General features: G+C 32.9%; 2 protein-coding genes across 2 annotated transcripts; both read left to right on the forward strand.

Annotated features, from left to right (window-relative positions):
• The first annotated feature begins 1211 nt into the window (after positions 1 to 1211).
• LOC115974138 (mannose-P-dolichol utilization defect 1 protein homolog 2-like) lies at positions 1212 to 5554 on the forward strand. Its single transcript, XM_031094352.1, has 8 exons — positions 1212 to 1482; positions 1954 to 2107; positions 3169 to 3241; positions 3346 to 3412; positions 3649 to 3708; positions 4184 to 4244; positions 4331 to 4372; positions 5253 to 5554. Exons 1-8 carry the CDS (start codon positions 1336 to 1338, stop codon positions 5354 to 5356), a joined length of 708 nt encoding a protein of 235 aa, XP_030950212.1. The 5' UTR covers positions 1212 to 1335; the 3' UTR covers positions 5357 to 5554.
• A 5954-nt stretch (positions 5555 to 11508) lies between these two features.
• On the forward strand, positions 11509 to 14353 carry LOC115957715 (probable carbohydrate esterase At4g34215). Its single transcript, XM_031076029.1, has 3 exons — positions 11509 to 11961; positions 12799 to 12940; positions 14229 to 14353. The coding sequence occupies exons 1-3, from the start codon at positions 11509 to 11511 to the stop codon at positions 14351 to 14353; spliced, it is 720 nt and encodes a 239-aa protein (XP_030931889.1).
• Positions 14354 to 14867: the final 514 nt, after the last annotated feature.

Here is a 14867-nt window from a genome sequence, read left to right on the forward strand (position 1 = left end):
AATGTGCATTCAAAAAATTTAGGATGTAAAGTATAATTTGGAGTATAGTTTAGGGTGGTAAAATGTAATTCTCCCTATAAATCACCGTTTATTTTTTTTGTAGTCTACATGTACTAACTTGCAATTTTATTAGGTTATGGCAAATCAAATGATATTGATATTCCTCTCCCAGCAATAGTGGCACAGGTAGAAGTGTTAGCAGCTAGAAAAGCAGTTGAGTTTGCTTTGGAGAGCAGTATCACTTCTGCTACTTTCGAAGGTGACTTGGACATTATTTTCAAGGAGCTTACTAGTTCAGAACCATCTCTAGCATTACGTGGGCATTTGATTCAAGATGTTAAATTTTTAGCTTCTTTTTTTAATTGCATTAGTTTTGCTCATATTTGTCGACAGGGAAATAATGTAGCTCATGCTTTGACTAGGTGGGTTTTTAATTCGCTCGATTTAACTGTCTAGATGGAAGATATGCCACTAGACATTTCTCATATTGTTTAGGCTAATCTAGCCTCTTTGATTAATTAAATGAGTAGTTTTCATTCTAATAAAAAAAAAATGATATTGATATCGGTTTCAAAAAAAAGAAAAAAAAGGAAGATATTGATATCACATCCGGGTTACTTGACTAGTAAAGAGCCAATAACCTACAATTTCAAACAACACTTCCTTCTCCAAAAAACCTAGTAAGTTTATTGATTCAAACCATTAGTTTAAAATTACACAAATAAATCAATGAAATATAGATATAATATTTTTTTTCCCTTAATATATGGCCTATTGTATTGATGTATAAGAAACGTTCAAGCAAACATGCTAATTATTAGTAGGGTAGTAAACTAGCTAAGTAGACATGTCACACTCAAAAGGCTTAAGTAACCTTTTGGAGCATAGAGTGTAGCCTATGAAGCAAACTGATTCTATCATACACCCATTCGGCTCGATAAGGGATTACATTTTATATAAATTTACGAGGTCCTTCACAAATATAATATTATATCTGAACTTAGTTTGTTTAATAGTTAAAGGCTCATAATTTTTTGCTAAAAAAATTTAATATAAACAAAATTTTTCTTAAGTGGAGCGGTTTAAAAACAGATCAAATTCATTTAGGATCCTAATTATCCTAAAAAAGCTATTAAAAAAAAATCTTAAAAAAGAAGCAGAAAATAGGGAAATGCCCCTAAATCTAATAAGCCCAGGTCAGTGTTCAAAGAGCAACGTGTTGGGTTTAAATTAAAAACGTTGAAGCTGCTCTTACTTACAAAATACTACAGCTAGTTTCTTTCCCTTGAAATTGAAATCCCTCTTATTTTGATTTGGGTCAAAGAAACAGAGAAAATGGAATATCTAGGGATTGATTTTAGCTGTGCATTGGGTTCGCTCCGCCACGGCAAAATCCCAGAGAAAGACTGCTTGCTGCCTCTCATTTCCAAGCTCCTCGGCTATTGCATCGTCGCCGCCTCCACCACCGTCAAACTCCCCCAGGCATACATAATTCAAATACTTGTTTAGTTTACTTTTAAATTTGAATAATCATGTCTTTGAATTTTCATATCTCACTGCTAATTTAGGGTTTTGACTTAATCAGTGCTTGAGATTTGGGGATTGTGTTTGTCACATTCAAAATTAACTCGAGCAAAGGAACATGTGATATCAATTTTCATCAATTGTATGACCAACAACTCATTTTATGGTTTAAAGTTAGCTTAATTGCTTAAGTCTCTTGTCGTCAAATCCTAAGACCCATGTTTTGAGACAATAGGTTCAAATCCTACTGAATTGATCATTTTTAATAATGAAAAGCAATTTGGAGAACTTATCATTTTTTTTTTTTTTTTTAATTATTGCGGCGTAGGAATTTAATGGATTGCTGATGTAACATGTTATAAGAAACGATTTTGGTTGATTGATTTGATGTCGGTAGTGATATGGTGGTTTTTGTTTTGAGATTTGCAGATATTGAAAATTTTGAAGAATGGAAGTGTCAGAGGCCTTAGTGTTGTGGCCTTTGAGCTTGAAGTAGTCGGCTACACCATTGCACTAGCGTATTGTCTCCACCAAGGGCTTCCCTTTTCAGCTTTTGGGGAGTTGGCGTTTCTTTTGGTCCAAGGTATGTTGGTGATTCTATGTTTGCTGTCAATCTAAAGCATTGCAGTAATGTGGGTGTCCAAAACAAGGTTCGAAGTCATGCTTGTGAGTTGGGTGGGTGTAATGAGCTGTGCTTGCATCATGAGTGTGCGTAGAACTGTATGTGTTCTTGTCTGGCCCATAGACTTGATCCTGCATAGCTAATGACTCTGGCGCAAATGACGCTTCTTCCTCCTGCAAGAATGGTTGGAGGGTGAGGGCTTGCGTTTAATACCCATTGTGAGTGTGTAACTTACCAATAAAGGTTGAATTGACACCCTAGGAGTTATAACAAGTCACGCATGATCGGTGGCTGCTGAATTTGGGTTTCTGTGGAGTCATGGTTATGGTGGGGGCTGACAATGGCTTATGTGTTTTGAACTGGGAACAATGTCACCCGAGTCAGGTGACTCAATTTGTGTGATTGCCAGGGATAGGTAATGTTGGAATTGCATGTGATGGTAATGAAATGTGATTGCCAATGATTGGAGATGAGGCAGTTTAAGGAATATTAGAGGGCTTGAATGCTTGATGCATGGTGGTCGAGGGTGGTCAATTATGATGTGCGGCAGTTTAAGGAATACGTTGGCTATGATACCATATTTGCTATTTCATCCTTTTAATGAAGTAGTCTCTTTCTTTCTCTTTCAATAAAGTTACCTATCATAAAAAAAAAAAAAATGTTAATTCTATTACATTATTAGTATTAATAGTTTGTCCCTAATATATTACTCATAAAAAATATTTTACTTTTTTGTGTCTTTAGTATCTTGTAGTTGCATACTATATCTTGCTGCCTTACGTTCTCTCCCAAAATTGTTTTATGCTAGTTCTATTGTCTCGTGGTGTGGAGTGGATGCATTAGAAACTGACCTAAATTGACATATTTAAGAAGTTATTTTGCTTGAATTCTACTGTCAGGCAAAAACCTGGCATCTGGTTTGCGCTATTAGACCCCCTCAATGAGATTACTATCACAATAAGAAAAGCTGATATCAATTTTTAAAGGATCTAACAACTTCCTCTTCTGCTTGTCTGTTGCAGCTATAATTTTAGTTGCCATAATCTACTATTATTCTCAACCCTTGGGTGCCTCAACATGGATCAGGGCATTACTGTATCCTTCTTGCTTTCAGTATAGTATTTTGGATTTGTCTTGAATTTGCATTCTGGAATACCAAAAAGATGGTCAACCTCTTCCTTAATATGATGGCTTTTCAGATATTGTGCTGTAGCACCTACCATCTTGGCTGGTCAAATTGATCCCATTCTCTTTGAAGCACTATATGTGAGTAGCATTCCCCCCCCCCCCCCCCTTCTACTCTGTACTTGAACATACACTGTCAGAGTTTCTTTCTGTTCTTTTTTTTCCCTTGCATTTTTCTGTCATTGTCTTTATAGGGTTATTGATTTGCATTAAAACATGCATTTCAATCTTCAGGCTTGTTTACACCTTTCTCTATCTTTTGAGTTCTAAGGCTATCTATGTATGAAGTTTTTCTAATGCGGAAAGATCTTTTACAGGCATCTCAGCATGCAGTTTTTCTCTTTGCCAGGATCCCGCAGATATGGGCAAACTTTTCAGTAAGTTAATTCATTAAAGCCCTATTATGCTGTTAGATTGGATGTTATTACCTGTTGAGCTCTCAAATAATTTACTAACTGCATTTCGTACTTTCAAACTTTACAAGGATTCTATAAATTTCCTTGTTAAATACTAATATGAAAATACAGGCCTACTCTGTTCTCAAACCCAACAGTCTGTAACTTCATTAAATCTTAATAAATACACCAATGTGTCATGTGTGTAAATTTGCATTAGAGTGAATCTGGAACCAGCAATGTGCATGTAAGCTAATAAATGCACTCCAGTTTGTGGCTGAGCAGATTAAAGGATGATTGGATCACTTTCTGGAAGAGGCAATACTGTGTTCCCATTTTATTCTGTTTACTGACCAATTTACACAATCTTTTGCCTGTCGATTTTCAGTTATTTTGAGATCACACATGTTTGTAGCCTATTTACTCATGTTTTGGTGAACAACCCTTCTCTGAGCAGAATAAAAGTACAGGCGAGCTCAGCTTCTTGACATGTTTTATGAATTTTGCCGGTTCCATTGGTAAATCGATCTTTTTAGTTGATGGTGCTGTTAATGTATTACCTATTTATTTAGAGAAGTTCTGAACTTACTTCTTTCTTTTGCAGTGAGAGTTTTTACCAGTCTCCAGGAAAAAGCACCAATAAGTGGTATCCTTGTTTCATATTCTTAAATGTGATTTTTGTTGAATATCTCTAATGAGTTTTTTAAACAATGCTGATGATGAATTTCAGATTTGAGAAGATAACAATTGTAACTTAGGAGCCTCTAGCATTATATTCTTAAAAATGATGATTTTAATGAAAAAAAAATCATTGTTTTGGAATATTTTATAAGAGTAATGATACATCCACAACATTTCAAATAATTTCACAACAAATCCTAGGTGGTAAGTTGTTACTGGTTCTAATCTAGGCCTACCACTTACATTACATTTTGCCCACTAATAACAACTTACTTCTTAGGATTATTTTGAAATTGTTGTGAAAATACTGTGGTGGGGGCTCAAATCCCATCGGGTGCAATAAAATTCACCTAGCTCAAAAATGGGAACAAAAGGGAAATTTTGTTTTTTTTTTTTTATGCCTTTTTGGTCTTAGTGTTTTAAAAAGTGATGGCGTTTCAGGTATTGTGATGTCTTGTTTCACTTATCAAAAAAAAAGAAAAGAAAGGGTATTATGATGGCTTGTTTCAGATTTCATTGTATCACTGATTGCTCTCATATAAGAAAAACTATTTCATGCTGTTATTATTGCATCCTAATAAAATTCAATTTTATGTGGAAAAGGATAGTCTTCTAGTAACTTTGGTGTCATAAAAGATGCTAAATAAAACAATTGGTATGATTTTGTCTACATGAATGGTTCAAAAATTCCTGCTCCATTCCACTGGGTCCTTTAATTCATGTTTCCCCTACCTATTTCTTGTTTATCAATACTACATACACTATCTATGTCTTACTTAAGCTTTTGATGGCAGTTTTTTTGTTTATTGTGCACAAAACAATTGCTATCCTTAATTCTTTTGAAGTTGTTTTGGGCTCTGCAATTGGTATTGCAACCAATGGTACCATCCTGAGTCAGATAATTTTGTACCGAAATGCTCGTGCCACGGAAGAGAAGAAAAAGAAGTAGAACAAGAAGATGCGGTGTCATCTGTCATCCTCAGCAGGTGGTGCAACTGGCCAACTTCACAAGTTCATTGGTACTTTAGGTGTCATCTTTCTTCGAGTGTAGCTGAACTCAAACGTATCAATGGATGTTCCAAGTGGGGCATGCATAAACAGATGTTAGCAACTACTTCTATTTGATACTTTCTTATTGTTTATTAAATGAATTGTAAAATTAGAAAAAGAAAAATGGTCCTCTTCCCCTTGCATTAAAACCTTTATACCTTTTGCTTTTTAAGATATTCGCATTTTTTTATATATATATAATTTTCCGTTGCTACATTTAAGAAATTCAATTTACAAATAACTCTTTTGGAGTCTGAATTACTCCATCCTATATCTTCTTCTTCTTCTTTTTCATTAATGGAATGTGTATATATATATATAGTGTTGATGCTACCTTGAAAAAGAAGCCTTCATACTTTTGAGAATCCAAGCCCACCATTACAGGTTGGGCAAATGTCATATTTTGAGATATGCACGAGCAGGAATGCTCAGTGCAGGTTTTGTTTTGTTTTTGAATTGGTTAGAAATATTATTACATAAATACCCCATCTCTCCCCAAGCTCAAATCGAGACCCATGCTTCTTCATGCTTAAGGCATAGGAAGGTACCATCTGAGTCGACTCTGTGGTGGTATAAGTGTAGTTGGGCAAACACTCCTAAATGTTTGAAATCGGTATAATTTGAATCAACTTTGATATTTATTATTCATTCAAGTAAATATTTTGATATCTGTCTGAGTCTCATCGATCATATCTTAAGTTCCCTTGTATTGACTAATAAATTATATAGTTGAATTTAATTGTGTTATGAAAAAAACAAAAAGTTTTGTATCCAACGGATTACAATGACTGTCAAATAAAATCCATATTCTTGTTCCATTATCTCATAGCCCAGGCCATACCTCACACTCACAGGTGCTTTAGTTTAACTCGGCTTCCCTAATTCGATCACTCCTAGACTCATAGGTTCTATGTTGCGGTCACCACGGCTTCTACATGAACTGCGTCTACCTTGTGGGGTTATACTTGAGTAAACATCATCATATGATTCTTAGCAACTTTCTCTTAGGAATCCATGCGGTTGGTACGGTTATATACCTAAAATATGTAATCTTCAATCTGGGTAATGTAAGTATATATAACCATGGGATGATGCGGACTATACGAATGAGAAAACAACATTTTACTATGGACGTGTTTAGAAAAAAGAAAGAAAGAAATACAAAAAAGAAATGGTAGTATAAACTATGAAGTCAAGACACTATTAAAATATATACTAGATAAAAGTGAAAGAAAAGTATACAATTTTAAGAAAGTGTAGATGTCTTGTCTACTTGATTCTTTTGTTATTTCTCTTTCTTTGTTTCGTTTTCTTTTGAGTTGGAGAAAGTATTTATTTTTTGATACAACATCATAATAATCTTATATATAGTAGGAGTTATAGATAAGTCTCACATGAACTTAATTTTAACAAAATTGAAATTGAGGCTAACATGGAAGTTTTTTATGTGTGTTTTTTGAAGCCAAAATTAGAATCTTCTTGCTGTAGTTAAAAGTATTGAGTGTTGCTTATGTAAATTTGTTAATATGCATGTGTTATTTTTATTGCTATCCATAAAATGCAGGTTGCTTTGTTTGCTTATAATTTGTCTTATCGATGTTAAATTCGGTAAAAAAAATTTGGCTTATTTAGATGTTAATTTACACTTGAATTAATACATATCATAATATCATATATGTCATTGCAAGGATAATTGGATAGAGAGGCCACTTTTAAATTGGTATCTGCAAACAATCTCTATAATAGGTCTCTTCCATTACAAATTTAGCGTCAGTATGAATACAACAAGTTAAGTTCTTAGAATTTTTTTTTTAAATAACAATAAATATTAAAAAATTTAGTTAATTGTCATGTTTCAAAACAATGTTGAAAAATAACATCTCGAGTATCTAAAACTCGAGTTCTATCTTGAAACTCGAGTTTTTAAGTCTCGATTTGTAAGAAGAATGAGAAAAAAAATTGAGCTGAAAATCGAGTTTTAAAGATTCGATCTCCATAAATTGCAAAAAACGCCGCTATATGGCTTTAAAACGTCACTATAGGGATTAAAAACGTCACTATAGGGCTCCCTAAACCTGATACTTACAAATTTTTTTTGCAGAAAAACGCCGCTATAGGGATTTAAAACGCCACTATAGATGAAATTTTTTTGCATTAAACTCGAGTCTTAAAGACTCGAGATCTATGTGGCATTTTCCCTCTCGCGACGCGAGTCTTTAGCACTCGAGTTCTAATATGGATCTCGAGTTTTAAAAACTCGAGATGCTATTTTTCTTAATTCTTTCAAACCGTTCCTAACTTACTATTTTGAATCACTATGTGAATCTGTTCTGCACAAAACCTCTAAGTTCTTAAGTAGATAACTTATTCCCATAAGTTGTGAATCTAAAAAATTTATGAAAATATTTTCAGGATGCTGGTTTTAGGTTGTTAAGGCGGGACTTTATTGCATGGATTCCTAAGAGAAAGTTGTTGCAAGGAATTCCGAAGAGAAACTGAGAAAGTAGTCATCTTAATTACAAATAGTAAAAACGTGGTTATATTAAAGGCGAAAAACACTTTCTCCTATATTTTCTGGAAATTTTCATTTTAGTCCTTATATTTTATTTTTATCGCTTTTAGTTTTTATTTTGAAAAACGCTTCCCGTTTTGGTCTTTATCATTACATCAAAAAAGAAGAAAGTTGACATAGCAAACGGCAGGAATAAATAATACTAAATTAATGTCCACGTGGCTTAAATTAATAATAACAAATGTTTTTTGGCATTAAAAAATACCAGCATCTAAATTAAAAAAATTAATTCATTAATTTTAACTAAATAAAAGAATTAAAAACTAAAAATCATATGAATTGAGATTTAAGTGTGTCTTGAACAAGAACAACAAGAACACAAACCCAAATCCAAGAACACAAACCCATAAATTAAATAAAAAAATAAAAAAAAACCCAGTAATATCCAACTACCAGCCATCAGAGATCCGAGAGAGAAAGGAAAAGATGAGTTCTGAGCAAAACGAGGGTATAAGCTACCAGCCATCAGAGCCAATGCTCTGCGCCGACAACTGTGGGTTCTTTGGCAGTGCGGCGACCATGAACCTTTGCTCCAAGCGCTATAGAGACTACCACATGAAAGAAGAACACGCGACTCTTGCAGTCTCTGTGAACCTCAAGGTTATAACCTTCACTGTTGGGACCTCATACACCCTAATGTCATCGGTCACGGTCCCAACAACCACAGCAATCTTACCCTCCTATAAACCAAACCAAAAAATCCATATAAATCCCAAATGCAAAATAAGGACAGTTTGATGCATTTAGGCCTAAGGCGAAAATTGATTATCTTGTTTTAGATGCAAAATTACTACTAATTAACATGAACAACATAGAATTTTTTTTTTTTTTTAGAAATTTTATAGACAGGAAAAATTTGACAAATTTTTTCATATTTATTGATGTGGCAAATTGATAATGGTAAATAAAAGAGTAGTGTTAGTGGTAAATTTAGATGAAAACTACTAAAAGTTTGCTAACTCAACTCTTATTAGTATTTTTATTTTTTTTAGAAGTGTAATATTTACAATATTTTTTATAACAAATCCTAGGTTTTAAGTTGCATTTTGTTTTCTATTTGAAAATATCACTATAATTATTTTTTTGCCATCAATAACAGGTTGTAACAACCTACTACTTAACATTAGTTGTAAAAGTGTTGTGAAAGATATTGTGGATGTTGCATTTTTTTTCTTTTTTATTTGTTTTTCATCTGGTAAAAAAATATTAGTTTATTTATTGATTATAAATAACCCTATTGGTTAAAATTTGGGGACTTTTTTTTACTTGGGGCCTTAGGCGACCGCATCTCTTGCTTACCCATTCAACCGGCCGTGATGCAGAAACAATTCCAATCAATACAACACTAAATTGAAAACCAAATAAACTTATAAGAGAATCTCCTCGATTTTTCTTAGCAACCAAACAAAACCTATAAAAATGTTATGTTGCCCTCCATGTAACGAATCAACTTGGAGAGAGATAGAGGTGGCTTGTTGATCTTGCTCATGAAAAGCCTCTTCAGTATCACCGCATTGAATTTATTCCCGGTACTCCACACCAGAAAACAGTACAACTAATCACAGATCCACAGGGGTGGAGCTATAGCATGCCTTGGCCCCCCCAAAATTTTAAAAAATTATTTTATATTATGTATAAGTATTAAAAATTTAAATATTTAGTTACAAAAATAGAAGTTGGCCCCCCAAATGTTTGAGTTAGTCCAGTAATGCGCTTAAAAACTAACAGAATTTGTTAATTGGTCTAGTGGTTATAGAGACAAGTTAGTTTTTGTTTTTTCTAATGTGTTTTTTGTACATGTTTAATATCAAAATAAACAGCTTTTGTATACTCATTGAAGTTTAAAAGATGATAAGTTTCCTTAAAAAATTATCTTGCGAATATATATATTTGAAAATTGTTAATTTTATATACAATATATTTATAAATTATGACTTACTCTAGTATTAAAATATTAATGTTTATATTTGTGTATGTACGTTTACGCATGTGTACGATGGTTTATCTTGACTTGAAACTAATATATTAATACCAAAATTCGGCCACTCGAAACAAAAAAATCCTAGCTCCACCCTTACAGATCCACTGTACACGTGTCAACCACGCATCAAATCCTCCATAACCACAAACATACATACAACATAAAACACGGAAATGGTCTATGGTGAATGTTGATTTACTGGGTTTTTTTTTTTTTTTTGGGTTTAATTTCTGGGTTTATGTTCTTGGATCTGAGTTTGTGTTCTTGTTGTTATTGTTTAGACACACTTAGATCTCAATTTATATGATTTTTAGTTTTTAATTTTTTAATTTAGTTAAAATTAATAAATTATTTTAAAGAAATTTAGATGCTGACGTGGCATTTTTTAATGCCAAAAAACATTTTTTATTATTAATTTAAGCCACATGGACATTAATTTAGTATTATTTATTCCTGCTGTTTGCCACGTCAGTTTTTTCCATTTCTGATGTAACGGCAGAGACTAAAACGGAAAGCGTTTTTCAGGATAAGGACTAAAAGCGGTAAAAATAAAATGTAGGGACTAAAATGAGAATCGCCTGAAAATGTAGGAACTAAAATGTGCTTTTCACCCTTTCAAGATAATTAAATTTTTCTCTAACTCCTGAAATTCTATCAAACAAGATTTCCAAAGTCTATAATTAATATTGAATCTGAATTAGAAATTTTATTTGACTTCAAATATTGATTTTATTTTTTTAAAGAAGATTCAAATATTGAATTTGATAATGAAACACCAAGCACAAAAACAAAATTCAATATCAAACATTCAATCAAACAAGATCTCCAAAATCTATAATTAATATTTAATCCAAATTAGAAATTTGATTTGACTTCAAATATTAATTTTCTTTTTAAAGAAGATTAAAATATTTATTTAAAAACAAAAGAATATTCAAATATTGAATTTGATAATGAAACACCAAGCCCAACAATATATCTATTTCAAACTTATAAAAATCCATATATATTAGGCAAGTTTACAAAATTCCACTTGATGCCGAGTTGCGAGAGATTAAAATTTCTTCATTTTAGGTAAGACTCCTAGTTCCTTCGAAATTGGGATAACCAAGATTTCTAATTCCCTCGAAATTCTCGAGAATTATGAAAATCTACCTAGTTGGATGAAATAAGGAAGGATAATTAATCCTAATCCCAAACGAACTAGCCAATGTATGTACTTATGTACCCATAGGCTTATATCACTAACACGCTACCAAAAACCAAGTACTTCTACGATTCCACTTGAGAAAAACCTAATTCCGCAAAGCCGTCTTCACTTTTTATTATCAAATAAAACACCCATCTTCGTATTGCTTTCAACATGAGAAATATCAAAACTTTCAACATGTTTTTCTTCTTAGTTTTCTTAGTCTTCATCGTCCTCCCTAATCCTTCTATGATGGCCCAAGAACCAAAATTCCCCAATAGTATTTTTCTCTTAGCCGGCCAATCCAACATGGCTGGACGTGGAGTCATCATGCCTGGTCAAGCCACTCCTAGTAGTCCAAACATTCTTCAACTCGGCTTAAACCACACTTGGTTCGAAGCCCATGAGCCTCTGCACAAGGAAATTGATGAAGGAAAACGTTGTGGGATTGGACCTGGAATGTCTTTTGCCAAAACAGTTCTAGCCATGGAACCCAACATGGGTGTGATTGGTCTGGTGCCTTGTGCCAGAGGAGGGACTGGACTAAAGCAATGGGCTCGTGGGTCTAAGCTTTATGATAACTTGGTACAAAGGGCCTATGCATCCACAAAGTTTGGTGGGAAAATTAAAGGCCTCCTTTGGTTTCAAGGGGAAACAGATACAAATAGTACAGAAGATGCCCTTCTATACGAGACAAGATTGCCCAAGTTTTTCAATGACCTTCGAGATGACTTGCATCTTCCTGATCTGCCAATAGTCCAGGTATGGTTTTTGTATAATTGATTTGACTTCATTCAATTCTCATCTATGTTAATTTTTTTTTTTTTTTCATAAAAATTTGGTTACAATTCAATTTAGCCCTTTGATTTTTTACTTTTAGTGCTTAAGATTTAATGTTTGTCAATTTATAATTCATTTGAATTGAGGGGGAGGGAGGGGGACTTAGGGGAGTAGTGTAAAGTAAAATAAATTTGGCCTAAAATTAGCTTAATTTCAGCCAATTCTACCCTACTCCCCTCCTCTCCCCTTCCATCCAAACAGACCCTTAATCCCTTACTTTTTCAAATTGGTTAATTTGGTCATTCTATCCAAACCTGGTAGCTAATGAAGTTATTTAAGGTTTATCTTTTGATTTTTAAATAACACTCATTAAACAATAAGATTTATTTAATGATACATTTTTTAGAACCCTTTTAATTAAAATTTTAATTTAAAAAAAGAAGAAATTTTAAATGGCAACCTTTTTTTTTTTTTTAATAATTCGATTGTTACAATGAGGGAGATGAGATTTAGACATTGTCTTTATTGAAAATACCATGAAGTGCCAATTAATTGAGCTAAAAAGCTCTTAATAGATAATATCGAATGGATGAAAAAAGTAGATTGACTTAGTTTGTTATTATGACTTATTTTTTCCAATGTGAAAAACTGAATTGACAAACATTAAATCTTAAAGACTAATTTAAAAATTGAAGTAAAAGTTAAGTGCGTAAAAAATTGAAGTTTAGCCAAGTTTTTCCCTTTTGCCTAAAGACTTTCTGTGTCAACTGTTTTAAATTCTAGCTAATTGTGTGTTTTTGCGTGGACTTTATTGTGCAGGTCGCACTTGCATCAGGGTATCACTTCGATCTTATAACAACTGTAAGACAGGCCCAACTTTTTTTATGTCTAAAAAAGGTTAGGACTGTTGATGCTTGGGGACTTCCCCTTGGGCTGGATGGACTCCACTTGAATACTGATGGTGCAGTTCGCTTGGGCCAGATGTTAGCCCATACCTTTCTTTCTTTAAAACCAAAACATAAATGGGTTGGCGGTAGAAAGTTTGGATACCAAATTTCTTATTCGACGACAAAATACTTTATTGATAAGAATTCATAATAACAAAAAATATGTGCTCAAGCATATATATACTTTACTTTTTTTTGGGGGGGGGGGGGGGGGGGGGGGAATTTGACTAGTGTCCAAGATTCTTTCAATTATTTAGCAAAGAAAGAACTATGATTAAAATAATTTTTTAAGATCTTATTGAGTGAAGTTTTTCCCATATGACAATTTTAATTTTTTTTTTTTTTGAGAGAGATCATTTTAATTGTAAGTACTATGAGATTATATTTAGTTACCTAGTTATTGTTTTAATGGTCATCCAATTTGTATTTTTTATTTTGCTTTGTTAACGTTAGTTAAGGCTTTTGTTGTGTGGGTGTATGTGAAAAGTTTGTGCTTTTATTGGAGAGAGAATGTGTTTAAATTCTATGCAATGAATCAATGTTTGTGTGTGGGTTGTTATAATTTTAGTAGAGTGATATAAAAATTTCATATTTTGATATGACGTGATTGGTGTATAATAAAACTTATAAAACTAATATTAAATGGGTTCATATAGAAATGATATTATTCTAATTGTTAGGAATAATCATCCTAATAAGTCATAGGAAAAAGTAGTTTGTTTATCATTTTATTTTGTATAAAACAAAGTTGATGTTTTCAAACTAAAAAAACTGGGAAAAAAAAAAAAAAAAAAGATGTTTAGACACCCTGCAAAATCATGTTTGCCCAAGTACTGTTAATCTCAGATTTTTATGCTTTGTTGGATCGTACACACTTGAAATTGACTTGGGATGCCGATTTTAGGGAATCTGGACACCTTTCTTTTACTTTATATGGTTTCTATTATTATGGACAACCCATGTCCATGGCTCAAATTTAAATCCGTTAGTTTTAAAAGCAACAAGTGTAGCTTTAGAATTAAGGCATCCAATTCCTATTCCAAAGATCCAATTTCAATGATTGATCTTGGCTTCCAAAGCGCTGCATACGTGACACACTAGTATTTTATTGTAGTTACCGCCTAATTGGTAATCTTCTATCTAACTTCTATGCTTTTCTTCTTCTTTTTTACAATATATAATTTCATAGTTAGGAAATGAGATTTTAAATCTTAGATGTTTCTATTGGAAACATCAAGAGCAAAAAGTGCTAACCAATTAAACTACAAGACTCCTGATTTTATGCATCCTTTTAATTTGTAGTTTTAGGTGGAAATTTTCTGGATTTGTTGATGGGGATAGAGCATGCATATGTAATATGTTACATATTTGATGGCGATTATCAGCCAATCGTGTCAAAAATGGAACAGCTTAAATCCAAGATTTGATGAGACATGTTTAATATAGTGTAAGCAATGATGTTAATGTAACAAAATCAAGTGCTCCAATTTGAGGCTAGGGATGCAGCAAATTGTAAGGTGATTAACATAAATTTGGATATGCCCATCAGATGGGTTTTAGGTGTATGTTTGCACATATGGAGAAGATTTTTTTGGGTTAGAATGTTCTATCCGTAGAGATAAGGAAGGGAAGGTTGATAAATTGTAGGGTATGGGAGGACCATGCTATGAATGAACTTTGCAAAATAGTGGGATGCTCTTTTGCCCTATTATTTGTAGCTTTCAATCTCTATGTACTTGGCTCCACCGCGGGGTGCATCATCCCTATCTTGTGCTCTCTTCAAACTGGACCAGCATTCTCTTGTTACTATCATGGAAATTTGGCAAATAAAAAAGACTTCATATTCTGTCACCATATACTTACAAATTATGTAGTGCTGTTTTTGGCATTCAGTGTAAATCTATGTTCCACATAGACTGATTTGTCTTAAGGTAGCTATGG

Source organism: Quercus lobata, chromosome 2 (genome assembly GCF_001633185.2).
Source record: "Quercus lobata isolate SW786 chromosome 2, ValleyOak3.0 Primary Assembly, whole genome shotgun sequence".
In the NCBI taxonomy this organism is placed as follows: Eukaryota; Viridiplantae; Streptophyta; class Magnoliopsida; order Fagales; family Fagaceae; genus Quercus; species Quercus lobata.

Excerpts from the sequence above, each read along its gene's own strand:
- LOC115974138 (XM_031094352.1), top strand. The coding sequence starts at position 1,336 with ATGGAATATCTAGGGATTGATTTTAGCTGTGCATTGGGTTCGCTCCGC. Across the intron at positions 3,242-3,345 it reads ACATGGATCAGGGCATTACT|ATATTGTGCTGTAGCACCTA; the intron begins GTATCCTTCTTG and ends ATGGCTTTTCAG. Across the intron at positions 4,373-5,252 it reads GGAAAAAGCACCAATAAGTG|TTGTTTTGGGCTCTGCAATT; the intron begins GTATCCTTGTTT and ends ATTCTTTTGAAG.
- LOC115957715 (XM_031076029.1), top strand. The coding sequence starts at position 11,509 with ATGGCTGGACGTGGAGTCATCATGCCTGGTCAAGCCACTCCTAGTAGT. Across the intron at positions 11,962-12,798 it reads CTGATCTGCCAATAGTCCAG|GTCGCACTTGCATCAGGGTA; the intron begins GTATGGTTTTTG and ends TTTATTGTGCAG. Across the intron at positions 12,941-14,228 it reads ACTCCACTTGAATACTGATG|TTTTAGGTGGAAATTTTCTG; the intron begins GTGCAGTTCGCT and ends TTTAATTTGTAG.